At 57.6% G+C, this 13,501-nt stretch overlaps 1 protein-coding gene across 1 annotated transcript in view; it reads right to left on the bottom strand.

Moving 5' to 3' along the window:
• The window catches only part of MYH9 (myosin heavy chain 9), a 94,114-nt gene that overhangs the window by 37,940 nt on the left and 42,673 nt on the right, over window positions 1–13,501 (bottom strand). The window contains exons 4-5 of the mRNA XM_060111699.1: window positions 4,750–4,777; window positions 3,881–3,974 (exon numbers count right to left, since the gene is read on the bottom strand). Coding sequence (XP_059967682.1) covers window positions 3,881–3,974; window positions 4,750–4,777 — 122 coding nt within the window. The remainder of the gene's footprint in view (window positions 1–3,880; window positions 3,975–4,749; window positions 4,778–13,501) is intronic.

Below are 13,501 nucleotides of genomic sequence, written 5' to 3'. Positions count from 1 at the left end.
GACCTTCCCGCCAGGCATCTGGAAACCCTGCTTGGTTTGAACTTACTTCCCTGGGCTAACCCACCAGTGATCGAAAAGGAAAGCAGGCAGCCCACCCAGCGAGCTCCGGGGACCTGACCCAGTGGCCTGGATCAACCTTGGAGGATGTGTTGCGAAGCAGCACGTGAGCCAGAAAGAGACAGGAAGGCGCCATTCCTTCCCCTGGACAGTTTCCTTCCCGGGTGTGCCAGCCTCCCTCTGTCTTCCTTGCCTCTAATCCCCGACAGACCACAAAAAAAATTTTTTTCCCCATAGGACAAGGAGAGAGGGAACCAGATCCACAGAAGACACCAGCTCGTCTCGTCCGTGTCCTAATAAACTCTGCATTCCCCCTGTTGGTCCCCTGTCCTCCACTCCCCCCGCCCCGAAACCTGCTCCCAGCAGGTCAGGTGTCTGAGCGTGGGATCAAAAAGGTCCACTCTGGGTTCTGAATTACTTATCAAGAACACCAATAAACCCTACTTGGGGTCTCATGACACCTGGTGGTTGACAGAATGCCCCCTTATTTATGCCTTCTTAACCCTGGATCCTCATGATACTTAGGGTAGGAAAGACAGAGTAGCCCCATTTCAGAGAAGAGAAAACAGAGGTTGAGGGAGGGGGAATGATTTGCCCAAGGTCATCCAGCCATCAACCAGCAAAGCAGGTCATCGAATTCAAGGCTTCTACCTCACACCTGTCAGTCACTGCCCTGTCTCCCCTGCACCCCCGGCCCCACTTGGGGGCTCTACCCTGTCAGGTGGGCAGGCCTTTCATCCTCCCAGCAGGCCGGGTAATAACTAACACTGCCTGAGGAAAATACGGCTGTTGTTCACCTTAATACCTGGGCACCCTCTAGGGAGAGAACATCACGCAAGGGCCAGGTAGGGTTTTATATTTATCAGCAGGGCTGGAGTCAAGCCAGGACTTTCCGGAAATAAAGGCTGCCTGTAATTTGTGATGAAGAGGAGAACGGGTAGTAGCAGGGGCTCCCGGGAGAGCCGTGAACTACAGCTCCCAGGCACACCTGCCGCAGACGAGACCTGTCGGCAGAGCACCGAGGACGCTCTGGGGTCGGGCCGAGCCCACCAGAGACCAGAAGGGGCCCCGGCAGACACTCGTCTTCCCACAGCCAGCCCCGGTCAGGGCTCCTCCCAGGGCTGGGGAGTCTTGTTTTCGGACGGCACAGATTAAGTGGAGGAGGGTTAGTGGAGCCACAGGCAGGCTCTACGGGGGTGCTTGGCACCAGCGGTCATAGGACACTGGGCCTCCATCCCCCGGGCTCAGGCGGGCCTGGGAAGGCGGCCAAGGCAGCCCATGCAGCCAGATCTGGATGAGCTCTGCTCACCCACCCACTACAACATCCTCTCAAAGCATAGGCCAGGCTGCCAAGCTGGCCGAGCCACTCCCGTTCCCGCAGTCAGATGGGAGCTTGGCCCCTACCGGAGCCTGCCGCCAGCCTGGATGCAAAGCTAAGGCCACTGTTGGGGACACAGGCTGCTACCGTGGAACGTGGGACCACCAGGCCAACCCAGGAGCGACCACCTCGGATTCCCAAGCTGAGCTCCCTGCTGACAACGGTGGCGGCTAACCTACGGGTTTCTCTTCATTGAGGACAGAAGAGACCTTTATCTTTCAATGAAATCTACATACTGTGAAATGACAAGGTAGGCAGTGCATGCTCATGGGGTTTGGAATTACCCACTCGGTTTCTGAAGGGCTTCACTGGGTGGAGTTTCTGCCCGGGGCTCTAACTAGTACCCAGAAAACAGAGCGAGGAAAAGGAAGAGCATGAAAGGCCACAGTTCAGCCTCTGCAAGCCCATCTGGAAAGTCCCTTCACCAAGCTCTGCTTTGCCAACCTGCCGTCTGGCCAAAGCCCGCTCCCCCACAAGGTAAGGTCTGGGGTGTCCCAACGGGCGGTCTTGGGATGCGCGCCTGGGTCACAGCGGGGAGCGCACTCCCCCAGGGTATGCTGCGACAGGCCCAGAACACAAGGGCGCAAACCAAGTTCAAGAGTGTCTCGTGGCCCAGCTGTGTGTGGGAAATCCCTATACAGCTTCAGGCAAGGAAATCAACCACATTGGTCAATGGCCTTTACAACTGAGGGCCTGAGCGGTCCTGGGAAGCCGGGGGCAGCCTATTCGATCACTTGAGTTGAACTTGGAGCCGGGGACAGGGTGCCCACCACACAAAGAGACCTGAGAAAGGGGACGTGACAAGCGTGTCTCTACATGTCACAGCCCTCACCTGCCGTCCTGAGTGCTGGGGGCCTGCCTTCCCCCCTGCAGCTGGAGCAGCCCCAGATGGAAGGCGCGCGGGTCCCCGTGCCTGCTCTCTAACTGTGGTACCGCCTCCCAGCCCGCAGGGCAGGGACTCCAAGGCCACCCTCCAGAGATCCAGGCACATACTCGGCATTCAATGAATAGTTGGGAAATGGATTTTACTGCAAATCCAGAGATGGAAAACCACAGCTAGAGAACTCCTAACCTCACAGCCCTGTTTTAAAAATAGGTCCCCTAAAAAGAATGGAAAATGGGGGAGGGAGGTGGGTAGAGAGAGGGAGCAAAAGAAAACTTCATTCGTTTCTAAATATAACTCTTGGAGAAAGATTCAGAATGCCTTGCGAAGTTGGACACATGAAAAGTTACTTTTGGTTCGATTCCAGCAGACTGTGCTCTAGGACATTCTGCAGGACACACCCCAGATCCACATGCAAAGAGACATACACCACTACTTACTTATACAAGCTGCGCACGGCGCCCCGGGAAGGCGGGCGGGGGGGGGGTGCCCAGATGGCCCAGTTCCCCCCTGACGGCTTGAGGGGACACCAGTAGCACTGAGATCTCACGGGAAGTGTAAGAGTGTGTGTGCCTGAGAGAAGGAGAGCGAGCGCCACACGGGCATGCTTCAGACTGATCGCACCTCACTCTGCGGAAGCCTTGTGCGCGGCCTTCCCGGCACTGCTTCGGGCTGGCACTGTGGTGGCAGGCAGGAGCCACCCATCTCCATCTGGTCCAGAACACTGAGCGTGTGAGGGTCCAGGAGGGCAGATGACCACTCTGCTGTGCCTCGGTCAGGGTTCTGCACGGGGGCCTTCCGTGCCGTGTGCCCGTGGGAACTCGGGGCCTGACCGGAGCGTCTGAGAACAGCTAGGTGGTGAGGCCTGTCCCCCTTCTGCGGGAGCTGTCATTTCAGAGTGCACGCGAGGTCACCGTGTGTCACAACCCAGCCCCTCCTCCCAAGACAGTCAGTGAGCCGAGCCTACGAGAAGAGGTCTAGACGCAGAGAGTGACAATGGTGTGGGGTGAAAAGCTGCTTAGAAAAAAAAATCGTAATTCAAGGGCACACGATGGATAGAACACGCATTCCTGGTGTAGAACGTGCAGTAAACGTGCAGCTCACCTAGCGAGGACACTGCTGGGTTCGACCACAATCCACCAAGAGGGAGAGGGGGAAAAAAAGGGAAGTGAGATGTCTTTCCAGCTGCCCGTTCTCTCTTCGCTGGGGACTGTCCACCCAGAGGTACTTCAACAGCAGGGGACAGAAGCAGGGGTTCCAGTGCAGGCCTGCCCGAGGTCCTTCACGTCTCCATCAACTTGAGAGCCAAGTTTTGGAATCTCTCTTCCGACCTCACAGGCGGGGGCCACGCAGCGTTAGCTGCGAACCTCGGGCGGTCTCCGGTTTCCATAGCGACTCAAAGTTAGCAGGTCAAGGGAGAAACGGGCGGGCTACCACCAGACCCACTCCCAGCCTCAGTGAAAGTAGGCCTGGCCTCTGCTTCAGTCCCCCAAACACTCTCACTTTGAGCCAAACCACGAATCATTAAGTTCTCTTCCTCGGGGAGGAAGGCCTGCACTCACCTGGTCCTTCTTGCTCTTGTGTGAGGATGCCACGTGAGCCAGGTACTGAATGACTTTCTTGGTGTTCTCCGTCTTGCCAGCTCCAGACTCGCCCCTGCCGGGAGAGCCAAGGAAGTTCTCAGGGGAGAGAGGTGGCCAAATCCTCGGCGTCTGCCCCTTTCCCACTACAAACTCTACTGTCTCCCATTCTGTGGGGTGCCAGTGAAGGACCCAACACCCAGTAGCAGGAAAGGGGACAGGCAAACAAATGCTAAGCTCTGAAATACTCACTCGGGCCATTTCCCATGGCCCTCCGCAGGCCTGACCAGAGTAAACTTCTGTCCACTGCCTGCCCTGGTCACTTGGCAGCCTTTGCTTCCAAATGCCTCAGGAGTCAGTTTTAGGCAGCTGTTGACTCAGGGGTCAAAGGCATTTATACATGTTCCCTCGAAACTTCACTCGAAGGAATGTTTCATACCATTAACTTCCTTGGCTACGGGTTAATTTATCAGCTCCTCGTTAGGTCCAGAGGACAGAGGTGAGAAGCCCAGATAAAGAAAGCCATGGTTCAGCACCAGAGTGAACGTGTCATGGGGGCCCAAGCAGCTCCCAACCCTGCCTTGTTGAGAAGACGCTTGCTTTTCCTCTCTGCACTGCCACCCTCATCCCCACCGCCTCCTTTGAGGAAGGAGATTAAATCTCTGGCCATGAAATCAAGCTCATCCATGCTGCAGGACTACCGAGGAGCAAGCATGAAGCCTGTCCCTTGGGGAAGCGGCAGGGGCTTGAATTGGGAATGGATCTCAGCGACCTAGGTTTTGGTAGGGGTCTTCAAGAGTGAGAACAGAACAGGGTGACACAGGACCTGCCACCCGGACAGAAACACTTACGTGCACAAAATGGACTGGTCCTCTCGGTCTGAAACAAAAGAGACATCAGGTTAACCTCCAGCAGACATGAAAAGCCTCCCGCTCTGGCTTCTGAAGAGCCGCCCATCGCCCTGCCCACTTCCCAGGAGCGTGAAGCCTGGAACGCTGGCCCTCCATGCCACCGTCACAGGGAGGAGGGACATTCCTGGGTGGCAGCGACATGGGACAGCTGCTCCCTCCTCCGGGAGCTCAAAATGCCCGCCCTGGCCGCCCACCTGGCCCCATGACACTGAAAGAGTTCTGTTGCGGGCTTCCCTGGTGGCGCAGTGGTTGAGAGTCCGCCTGCTGATGCAGGGGACACGGGTTCGTGCCCTGGTCCGGGAGGATCCCACATGCCGCGGAGCGGCTGGGCCCGTGAGCCATGGCCGCTGAGCCTGTGCGTCCGGAGCCTGTGCTCCGCAACGGGAGAGGCCACAACAGTGAGAGGCCGGCGTACCGCAAAAAAAAAAAAAAAAGAGTTCTGTTGCTCCCCCTCCGAGAAAGCCAACCTCTGGAAAGCTCCCCGGAAGTCTACTTTCCTACCCCGCGTGTTTCTAACTGGAGGTTGAGGCTGTTAGAAACAAGGCCTGCGGCAGGTGTTTTAAACACTGTCCCCATCCGGGTAAGAGGCACAGGTAAGACGTAGGGTGAGCGGTGAGGTCAAGGCTGGCTTTGCCGTGGGACAGCCCTAGGCTAAGATGCTGTCTCAGCACGGCCTTCCTGGAGCCCCGGGGGATGATGGTATACGTGGAAGTCACACACATGAAAGCACCAGTGTGGGGTCTGGCACGGGGAAAACTCTCAGTAACGGGAGTTTGGAGGCAGCTCGGAAAGAACAGAAGCTCATCAGAATCAGCTTCTGACCAGTTTCCGTGAGCCCTGTGGTCTCCAGGCCTGGGGGTCAGGAACTTTCAGCAACTCTCCCAGCTCTGTGAACCGGTCAGCAAGTATGGATATAAACAATGCACTCCCCTGGAAGGCAGGAGGAACAGCAATGCCAGGCTTTGAAAGCGAAGTTTCGCAGAAACGCTTTAAGATATTAGGGCTGACCTGGCTCAGGACCAAGTGTGCAATTTTAAGCAACAGCTGAAGATATAAACTCATTTTATCCCATCGCTTGGGAGACCCCCACCTCCTGGAGGTCAAATCAGCCTGAATCCAGGACCAGGCTACTGACCAACCCTGGGCTGCAGCGAGGTCTGTAATTCCCGAGTCTCGGTTTCCTTACCCATAAAGTAAACATGCTACTAACTCCCTGGCAGGATTAGTTTGAAAAACAGAAAGAACATGAAAAGGACCCAGCCTGGAACCCTGTAAATAGAATGAACTCCACAGGTGGCTGCTGTCTGTCCACTTCCCCAGCATGAAGTCGCTGTGATGGGTGGCGACGGCTTGGTCAGGGCAGCGGGAGAACTAGTTGAGAACTAACAAGGGTTCTGGGAGCCGTCAGCGGTGCCAGTGCTGGATAGACACCGATGTCGGTGATCTGGAAGGACACCCACACTGGCTCAACTGCCCAGCCAGGAACCTGCAGGGCATCGGGAGGGTGACTCAGGGCTGCCTGTGTGTGTGGCCTCGGGAGATGGAGTTAGCTGTTCAGCATCAGTAGAGACACCGTGCAGCGAGGCCACCTGCCTCCCCATGAAGGGAGCCTCCAGCGCGCTGATCCCAGAAGCCTGCACGGGTGGGCATTTATGACCACCTCTTCTCCTGTCTCGGGAGGGAGAGAGGGAGTCCGGCCAGGGAGAAGTAAAAAGAAACCACGCATCCAACACAAGCTGCAGCTGCCCCTGCCCTCCCTCCAGCCCCTAGAAATATCAACAGCGCGGGGGGGTGCGGAGGGAACCCCGGCCACTCAAAGACACAGCCCACACCCTGCCCCGCACTGGGCAAGGGCTCAGAGCAGACCCAGAGGGTGACCTTGCTGCCCCCTCTCAATTTTCCCACAGGACCAGGCCCTGCGAGGCTGCACAGCAGGGGATGAGATAGACCTGGCCGAGTCTCATAGACCCAGCTGGGTCTCATAAGGCAGCAGGGAAGGCAGGAGGGCGGGGCGGTGGGGGAGGCACAGCAGGAGCGGTGCTAAAGGCTGGGGAAGCCCTGGCAGCTTCCAGCACCCACCCAACCTTGATGAGTCTGGAACCAACACAGCTACGACGGGGCTGCACCTCCCCCACTGCATCTCGGCAGAGGCCCAGCGGCGGGCGTGTTCTGTCCCCGCTGGGAGAGTGGCAAGAATGTACCTGTACGGGCGGGCGGCTGCCACTACCATAAAAGGAAACGTTCCCATCCCTCCCAGAAAGAACTGCTTTCCCAGGGCTGCCTAGGCCTGGTCCCTGGGATGGCTGGAATTCCTCTAATTGTGTGAGAAGGAGTCGATGCTGAACTGCTGAACAACAGGAAGCAGAGCCCCAAACACACACGTGTGGGCACACACACACAGGCACACGTGTGCACACAGACCCACGCGCACACGCAGGGACGTGGACACGTGTGCACACAGTGCATGTACATGGACACAGGCGTGCTTAGACGTGTGTACAGACACGTGTATATGCACACAGGCACATGTACACACAGACACACACGCCTGTGGGTGCACACACAGGTGCACGGCATACAGAGATGCACACACACAAACATGCACATACACACAGGCCTGCACACACTTCAAATCCCAATTTCAGACCCAAACTCCTCATGTAACCTCCATCCACCCCACCATCTCCAGCTCTCCCTCCCCTCTGACCTTCCACCTCCAATTCCTGAAGCCAAGTGACCACTGTCAACACAGCGTAAAAGGAAACCCTCCAATCCTTGCATTTTACACTTTAAAGAAACCTTAATTTGCTTTGCCAGAACATTCATTTGGGCAAATGCTTTCACAGAGGAAAAGTGATGGGAGGCCTTTCTGATTTCCTCAACTCTGCCCCCACCAGCGGGTGCCCCCAAATCCACCTGCCCACCATGAATGACACTGTGGCCCCCAGCGTCGGTCTTCGCAGTTTTTACAGTGGGTTTGGGTCTGTAATCTCTTAGGAGGTAGGTGAGGCAGGCGCTGTCGCTGGTCTGCCCAAGCCTGTCTCACCACACTTCTGCTCGGTTGCTGAGCTCAGAAGCATCTCTTCTGGGTAGGGGGTGGAGGAAATCCTCAGCAGCCAGCCAGCTCTCCGCCTGGCTCAGTTTACTCTGCCAGAGCCCCGGTGCATTCCGGCCGGGACCCTCCTTAATACTTACTCCCCACGTGGTCAGCTCTCAGGACACGGACCCTCGAGGGTCCAGACCACTCCATTGTTCGCTCAAGTCCTTATTTGGGTCCACGTGGACCGAAGGCTTATTTGAAAACACCCTTCCTTCCTCCACAACAGAGGAGACAGACAGACAGACAGGAACCCAACAGCCCAGAACCAGGGGGGCCCACCAAAGACAGCCCTGTTCTGGGAAACAGGCTCCCCGCAGAATGAAGACATTAGCCTGACTTAGGCCCCTGAACCCCTCCTGCCCTGGTCCTGACTTGACAGGGATGGGGTAGAATCAGAATACGAATCTCTTCAGGGCTTTTCAACTCTTTAAAAAGCAGCAGCAGCCTTTCCTCAGGAAAAAATCTTCCTGAGTCCCTAATATGAAGAGCAGGAGATAAAAATCAGAGTTGCTTAGGCAGTGGAGATGGGGTTCCTGCGAGCACACTTTACAACCACCGGTCCATGTGTCTGGAGCAGCGGCGGAGAGAAGAAAGCCAGTGGCTGCGCGCCCTAGAGCCCGGGGCACGATCCTCGCTCTGCACGGCCCCTCGGGATGCCTGGCCCCTTGGCCTCTGGGGAATCAGAGGGCAGGGCCACTCCAAGGACCGAATGATGCGGATGCCTGAAGCACGAGGCACAGTGCAGGCGCTTGGAAACTGTCCTTAATGACCCCAGCCCTTTGCACCTCCCAGCTCTCCCCACTGCACAGCCTCCCCTGAACGACTACAGCGAGAAAGGTTTTAAGTTACATATTCGGTGATGAGGCCATTCCCTCCCCTGATTTTATTTTAAACCCCAAAAGCCCTGAGGGCCTTTGGAGCCGATTCCGATGTCCAAACAGACAGGTGTTTCCAGCCAGCTCGGAAGGCCCCGGCGCAGGTGGGCGGAGGGGAGCCCTGTCCGCAGGTATTTCGGCCCAGGTACGGGCTTATGCGAGGGGCCTTCTGGCTCACTTCCTCTGTGAGAGGAGCTGCCGATTCTTGTCCATAAAAGGCCACGAGGCTTGCTCAGCCGCGATGTGACATCAGCCCCGACAGGAAGTACAGGAGGAAGGGAACGGGCCCGGTTCACCAACAGCGGCTGCCCAGGGCTGACTCACTAGAGCGCTCGCTAAGATAACGCCTGCCGAGCTGCCGCGGGGCTGCTCTCTGGGGGCACCTGGAAGAGGGCCCTGCCCACGGGACCTGTCTCCAGGTCAGCCGGGTTTCTCGAGAACTGACAGCCATGCATACGGGCCAAGCAAAAACGAATGCAAGGGCAGCTACAGGTTGGACAACACGCCTGTGTGGGGTGAGAGACGGCGCAACCCGTGGCCAGTGGGCCTCAGACTGTCCACCACCAAGGGGGTTGTCTTGCGAAAACTGCACAGCAGACCCCTGTGGGACCCCGGCTCCGTGTCGCCTGGGATGGGAGCCCCGGGCTGCTGGGGCAAACTCCAGGGCAGCATTTTGGTCCCAGTGGGCCAAAATGCAAAGCACTTCGCCAGGTGTAAAACGTGGAGAGACCTGTGGGTTTGAGTTCAGACCCTGGAGGCTGGGAAGGCTCTAGAGAGCACGCAGTCCAGTCACCTGCATCTAAAGGTCAGGACACCAAGTCCCGAGAAACCCAATGACTTGGTCAAAGTCACGTAAGCTGGGCCAAGAACCCAGGCCTCCAGACGCCTGCCTAGTTCCCCACTTTGCTCCCACAGGGCAGGGCCCTCTGTGCCACCGGCAGCCCCGCCTCAGTGCTGCGTGGAACGGGCCATCCCCACTCACGAGGTGTCACACCAGCCTTGTAAGCTATCTGCCACTTTCTCCAAAGCCAGCCCAACTCACGAGCTTGGGTTACAAGCGCTTGGGAAGCAAACAGAGAGGTGACGAAAAGCAGGTGCAAAATAATGCTTCCCGCTAGCAGAGGCTGCGGGTTGGTGCCACGCCTCGGCGGCCTCGTGTCGCGGAGCCCTGGCAGCCTGTATGCCTGCCTGCACCGCAGTCAGCCAGCAAGGAGGAAAGGCTGCCAGTGGCTCCCAAGCACACGGCGTGGTCACCAGCAACGTTCTCGCCAGGTACAAGGGTGGGCCCGGACCAAGCAGACGCTCGATCAGCAGCTTCCAGGCCAGAAGCCAGCTGGCCCCAACCACTGCCTCCACCCACGTGCTCCCCCGGGTAGGGTCGGGGTTTGAACCCCAGGTACGGGAGACAGAGATCGGGCAGCCCTCCCCCACCAGCACCCCTGACAATTAGGAAGAAGCCCGAGGGACTGCTCTTTCATTCTGTTCGGGGGCAAGAGAGGCCCCCCGACAAGCCCTCTCTTGGCCAAAATGCACCCAGCGGCTCACACAGGTGGGCTCCCAGCGCACAGGCAAACCTGCCCAAACCACTGCTCGTTGTTTATCCACCTTCCTGCGGGCAGGGCCGGAAGCGAAAACTTCACGTGGGGTTGCTGCCGAGGATGAGCCTTCCAGGATGGAGGGAGATTCAAAAGCCACGTGTGAGTGTAGACGGCCCACTGCAAAGGCCACGAGGACACCGGGGGGACCTGACAACCCCCGAGGCCAGTTCTGCCCTGCTCTGAAACAATCCCTCGGGGAAAAGAAAAGACAGGCAGGAGGAGGCCCTGGCTGAGTCTGGTACCGAGAGCACTAAGCCACAGGTCACAGCTCTGCAGAGGGCTGGGCTCTCGGGGGAGGACAGGAAGGAAGAACAAAGGGACACAAGCAGGAAATGAGATGGACACCGCCAGGCAAAGCTCAGGACAAACTTGGCTCCAAGTTGGACCACAAACAGCCCTCCAAGGAGGACAGCAGGCTTTGCGAATGTCCCATTCCCAGGTTCGGTCAAACCTGGAGAACCAGGAACACAAATGCTAGGAGACGAACCACAGTGGCACTTGAAGATGCTCCCTGCAGAAGCCAGTGGCTCTGGTCGCCTTGAGAAGGTCACTCAAATGAAATAAAAGATGGGCTGGTAACTGTTGGGCCAGGTTTTGCTCCTGGAACAGGGCTTCTGTTCTTGGCTTTCAGCTTAGAGCTCTGCCCTATTGCGTTTGCGGTCCAGCTCGTGTTGGAGAGACCAGCTCTTCGACAAGAGTCAGGAAGCCCAGCTGGAATGGCACCCCGAGACCCAGTCAGCACTGTTTGCCAGAAGAACAGAATTTATTACAAAGGTCGACACTGGGCCATTAGCCTTGGTCAAGACTAAAGGGATTTTACAGAAGCCACTTACGTTAGCCTGACTTTTAGGCCTGCAGACTCTCAGCTCTCTTATCTCTTTAGTTTTAGGGAATTTACTTTGTTCTCCTCTGATAGCTTAATTCCAGAAGTCAGGCAGGGGAAGAAAGCAACCCTTTTCTCCAAATGCAGCAATGTTCAGCCCTGACATACCAGGACATGCTCTCCTGGGGTCTCAGGGCCAGAACTTGAGAAAACAGGAAAAACGAGCTGCTAGGCGGCGTTCAGCAGGTAGTGAGAGAGGAACTAGGCCAGGGAAGTTAAAAGCAAAAAGCAGCTCAGCCATTAGAGACTATGCAGGTGAGCTGTTTTTTTTTTTGCAGTACGCAGGCCTCTCACTGTTGTGGCCTCTCCCGTTGCGGAGCACAGGCTCTGGACGCGCAGGCTCAGCGGCCATGGCTCACGGGCCCAGCTGCTCCACGGCATGTGGGATCTTCCCGGACCGGGGCACGAACCCGTGTCCCCTGCATCGGCAGGTGGACTCTCAACCACTGCGCCACCAGGGAAGCCTGCAGGTGAGTTTTTGTTGTTTGTTTGTTTGTTGGGGGGAGGGGGGTTACAGTAACAGAGACATGGGCCCAAGTTCTCGACCACCGCCAAAGTTTCAGGTTCCGAGAGGTCACTTCTTTCTCCTCTCCCACTTCAGCCAGCCCAGAGCAAAGCAGAGCCGCCCCGTTGGGTTGGATTAAAAACAAACCAAAAAAAGCAAGCCGAAAGCTGAATCCTTGAAAAGGACCCATTAACCACAGATTCCTCTTCTAGAAAGACCGTTATATAGAAATGAGACTGACAGGCGTGACCACAATTAAGTAGCCTCATTCCGTGGGCCGACTTTCCTTCTGGGGGGGCCTGACCAAGCAGCCTCCTTGTCCGGGCTTCAGTGTTGGGGTAGGGGGCCAAGGGCTGCCTGTCATGACGCCCCTCTGGTGGCCCACCAGCACATCAACAGAGGACGACTCCAGCGCCACGGAGGAACCGTCTCTCGCGTGCACAGCCTTCTCCTGAAGACCCCCGAGGCCAGTCAACCCCAAGGCCTCGTGCTGCCAGCTGAGGCCCAAGGACCACATCAGACAAGCTAGAGGCTGCGTCTGCCACTGCACACCTGTGTATCACACGGTCACTGCAGGGAATCAGCTACAACCAGCCACTTCCTGTACGTGCTGGTACCCAGAGCCTGGCCTCTGGGAGGATGCTCACCGAGGAGATTAAGAAGCCACCTGAGGAAGCATTTGGTCGTCACCTTCATCACGCAAATGGGAGTGTGGATGGACGGGATACGCCATGTGCAGGTCTTGCGGAAGGCAGGGACTGTTCAGTCAAGACACTGCGTCTCCAGGTCCCACTGCTACCTTCTAATGGGCACCTGTCACAGGCCAGGAACCATACGCACGGTCCCTTGTTTGATCCTGACAGTAACCCTGCCAAGTACGTTTATCCGGCCAAGAGGCAGATGAGAAAATGAAGGCCCAAAGTGGACCCCAGTCGGTCGGGACGTGACAGAGCCAGACGCCGACTAGTCTGGACCCCGCGCTCTCTTTTCTGCACACTTCTTGGTCACAAGGCAAGCTTCTCCCTTAAGCTAAGGCCCAGAGAGACCCAGCAGACTCCTTCTGGTGACCTACTCCAGAAGCGCTGTGTCATTTGTCAAGGCGGCCCCCGAGATAGGTGGGCCCCCAGGTGCTGGACCCTCACTCTCCTGCTGCAGTGCACCTGCCTGCCTCCCAGGCCGCCCCCGCCCCCAGCAGGCCCCAGCGGGGCTGCGTCCAGCATGGCCGGCCGGCAGGGCTAACCGTGTGGCAGGGGTGACAGAGCGCAGCCCTCGGGGCGAGCTGCTGCCTCCAGGCCTCCCTCAGACAGCGCCAGCGGGGCCTTTGTGTGCCGCCGGCTGGCAGGGCTCCCTGGCAGGGCCTGAGCCTCCTGGCCGGCACATTCCTGCTTAAGTGGAATCATCACATCGCGGCTTCCTTGGCGGCCTGTCCCGGTGAGTCTGCTCAAGGCATGGTTTACTGGACCCTCGAAGCACTTCCTAGCACCTCCCCAACACGGAGCTTTTCCTCAGAAAGACCTTGGAGGGTAGACAGCTTCACGGGGGCAACAGGCGGCAGGGCCGGGAGAAGGCCAAGAGAGGGGCAGGAGGGCCCCTCCGGCCCTAACCAGCCAGCCGGACGGGAGCATCCCTGTAAACACCAGCCAGGGCGAAGGAGGACCAACGGTGCCCTGGACGATGGGCACCAGGGCGGGAGTCGGGAGACCGGGTTTCTGGGGCTGGCTCTCTGGGGGC

Source organism: Mesoplodon densirostris, chromosome 11 (assembly GCF_025265405.1).
Source record: "Mesoplodon densirostris isolate mMesDen1 chromosome 11, mMesDen1 primary haplotype, whole genome shotgun sequence".
NCBI lineage: Eukaryota > Metazoa > Chordata > Mammalia > Artiodactyla > Ziphiidae > Mesoplodon > Mesoplodon densirostris.
The sequence above is the reverse complement of the archived record's forward strand: the minus strand, read 5'-3'. Positions and strand labels throughout refer to the sequence as shown.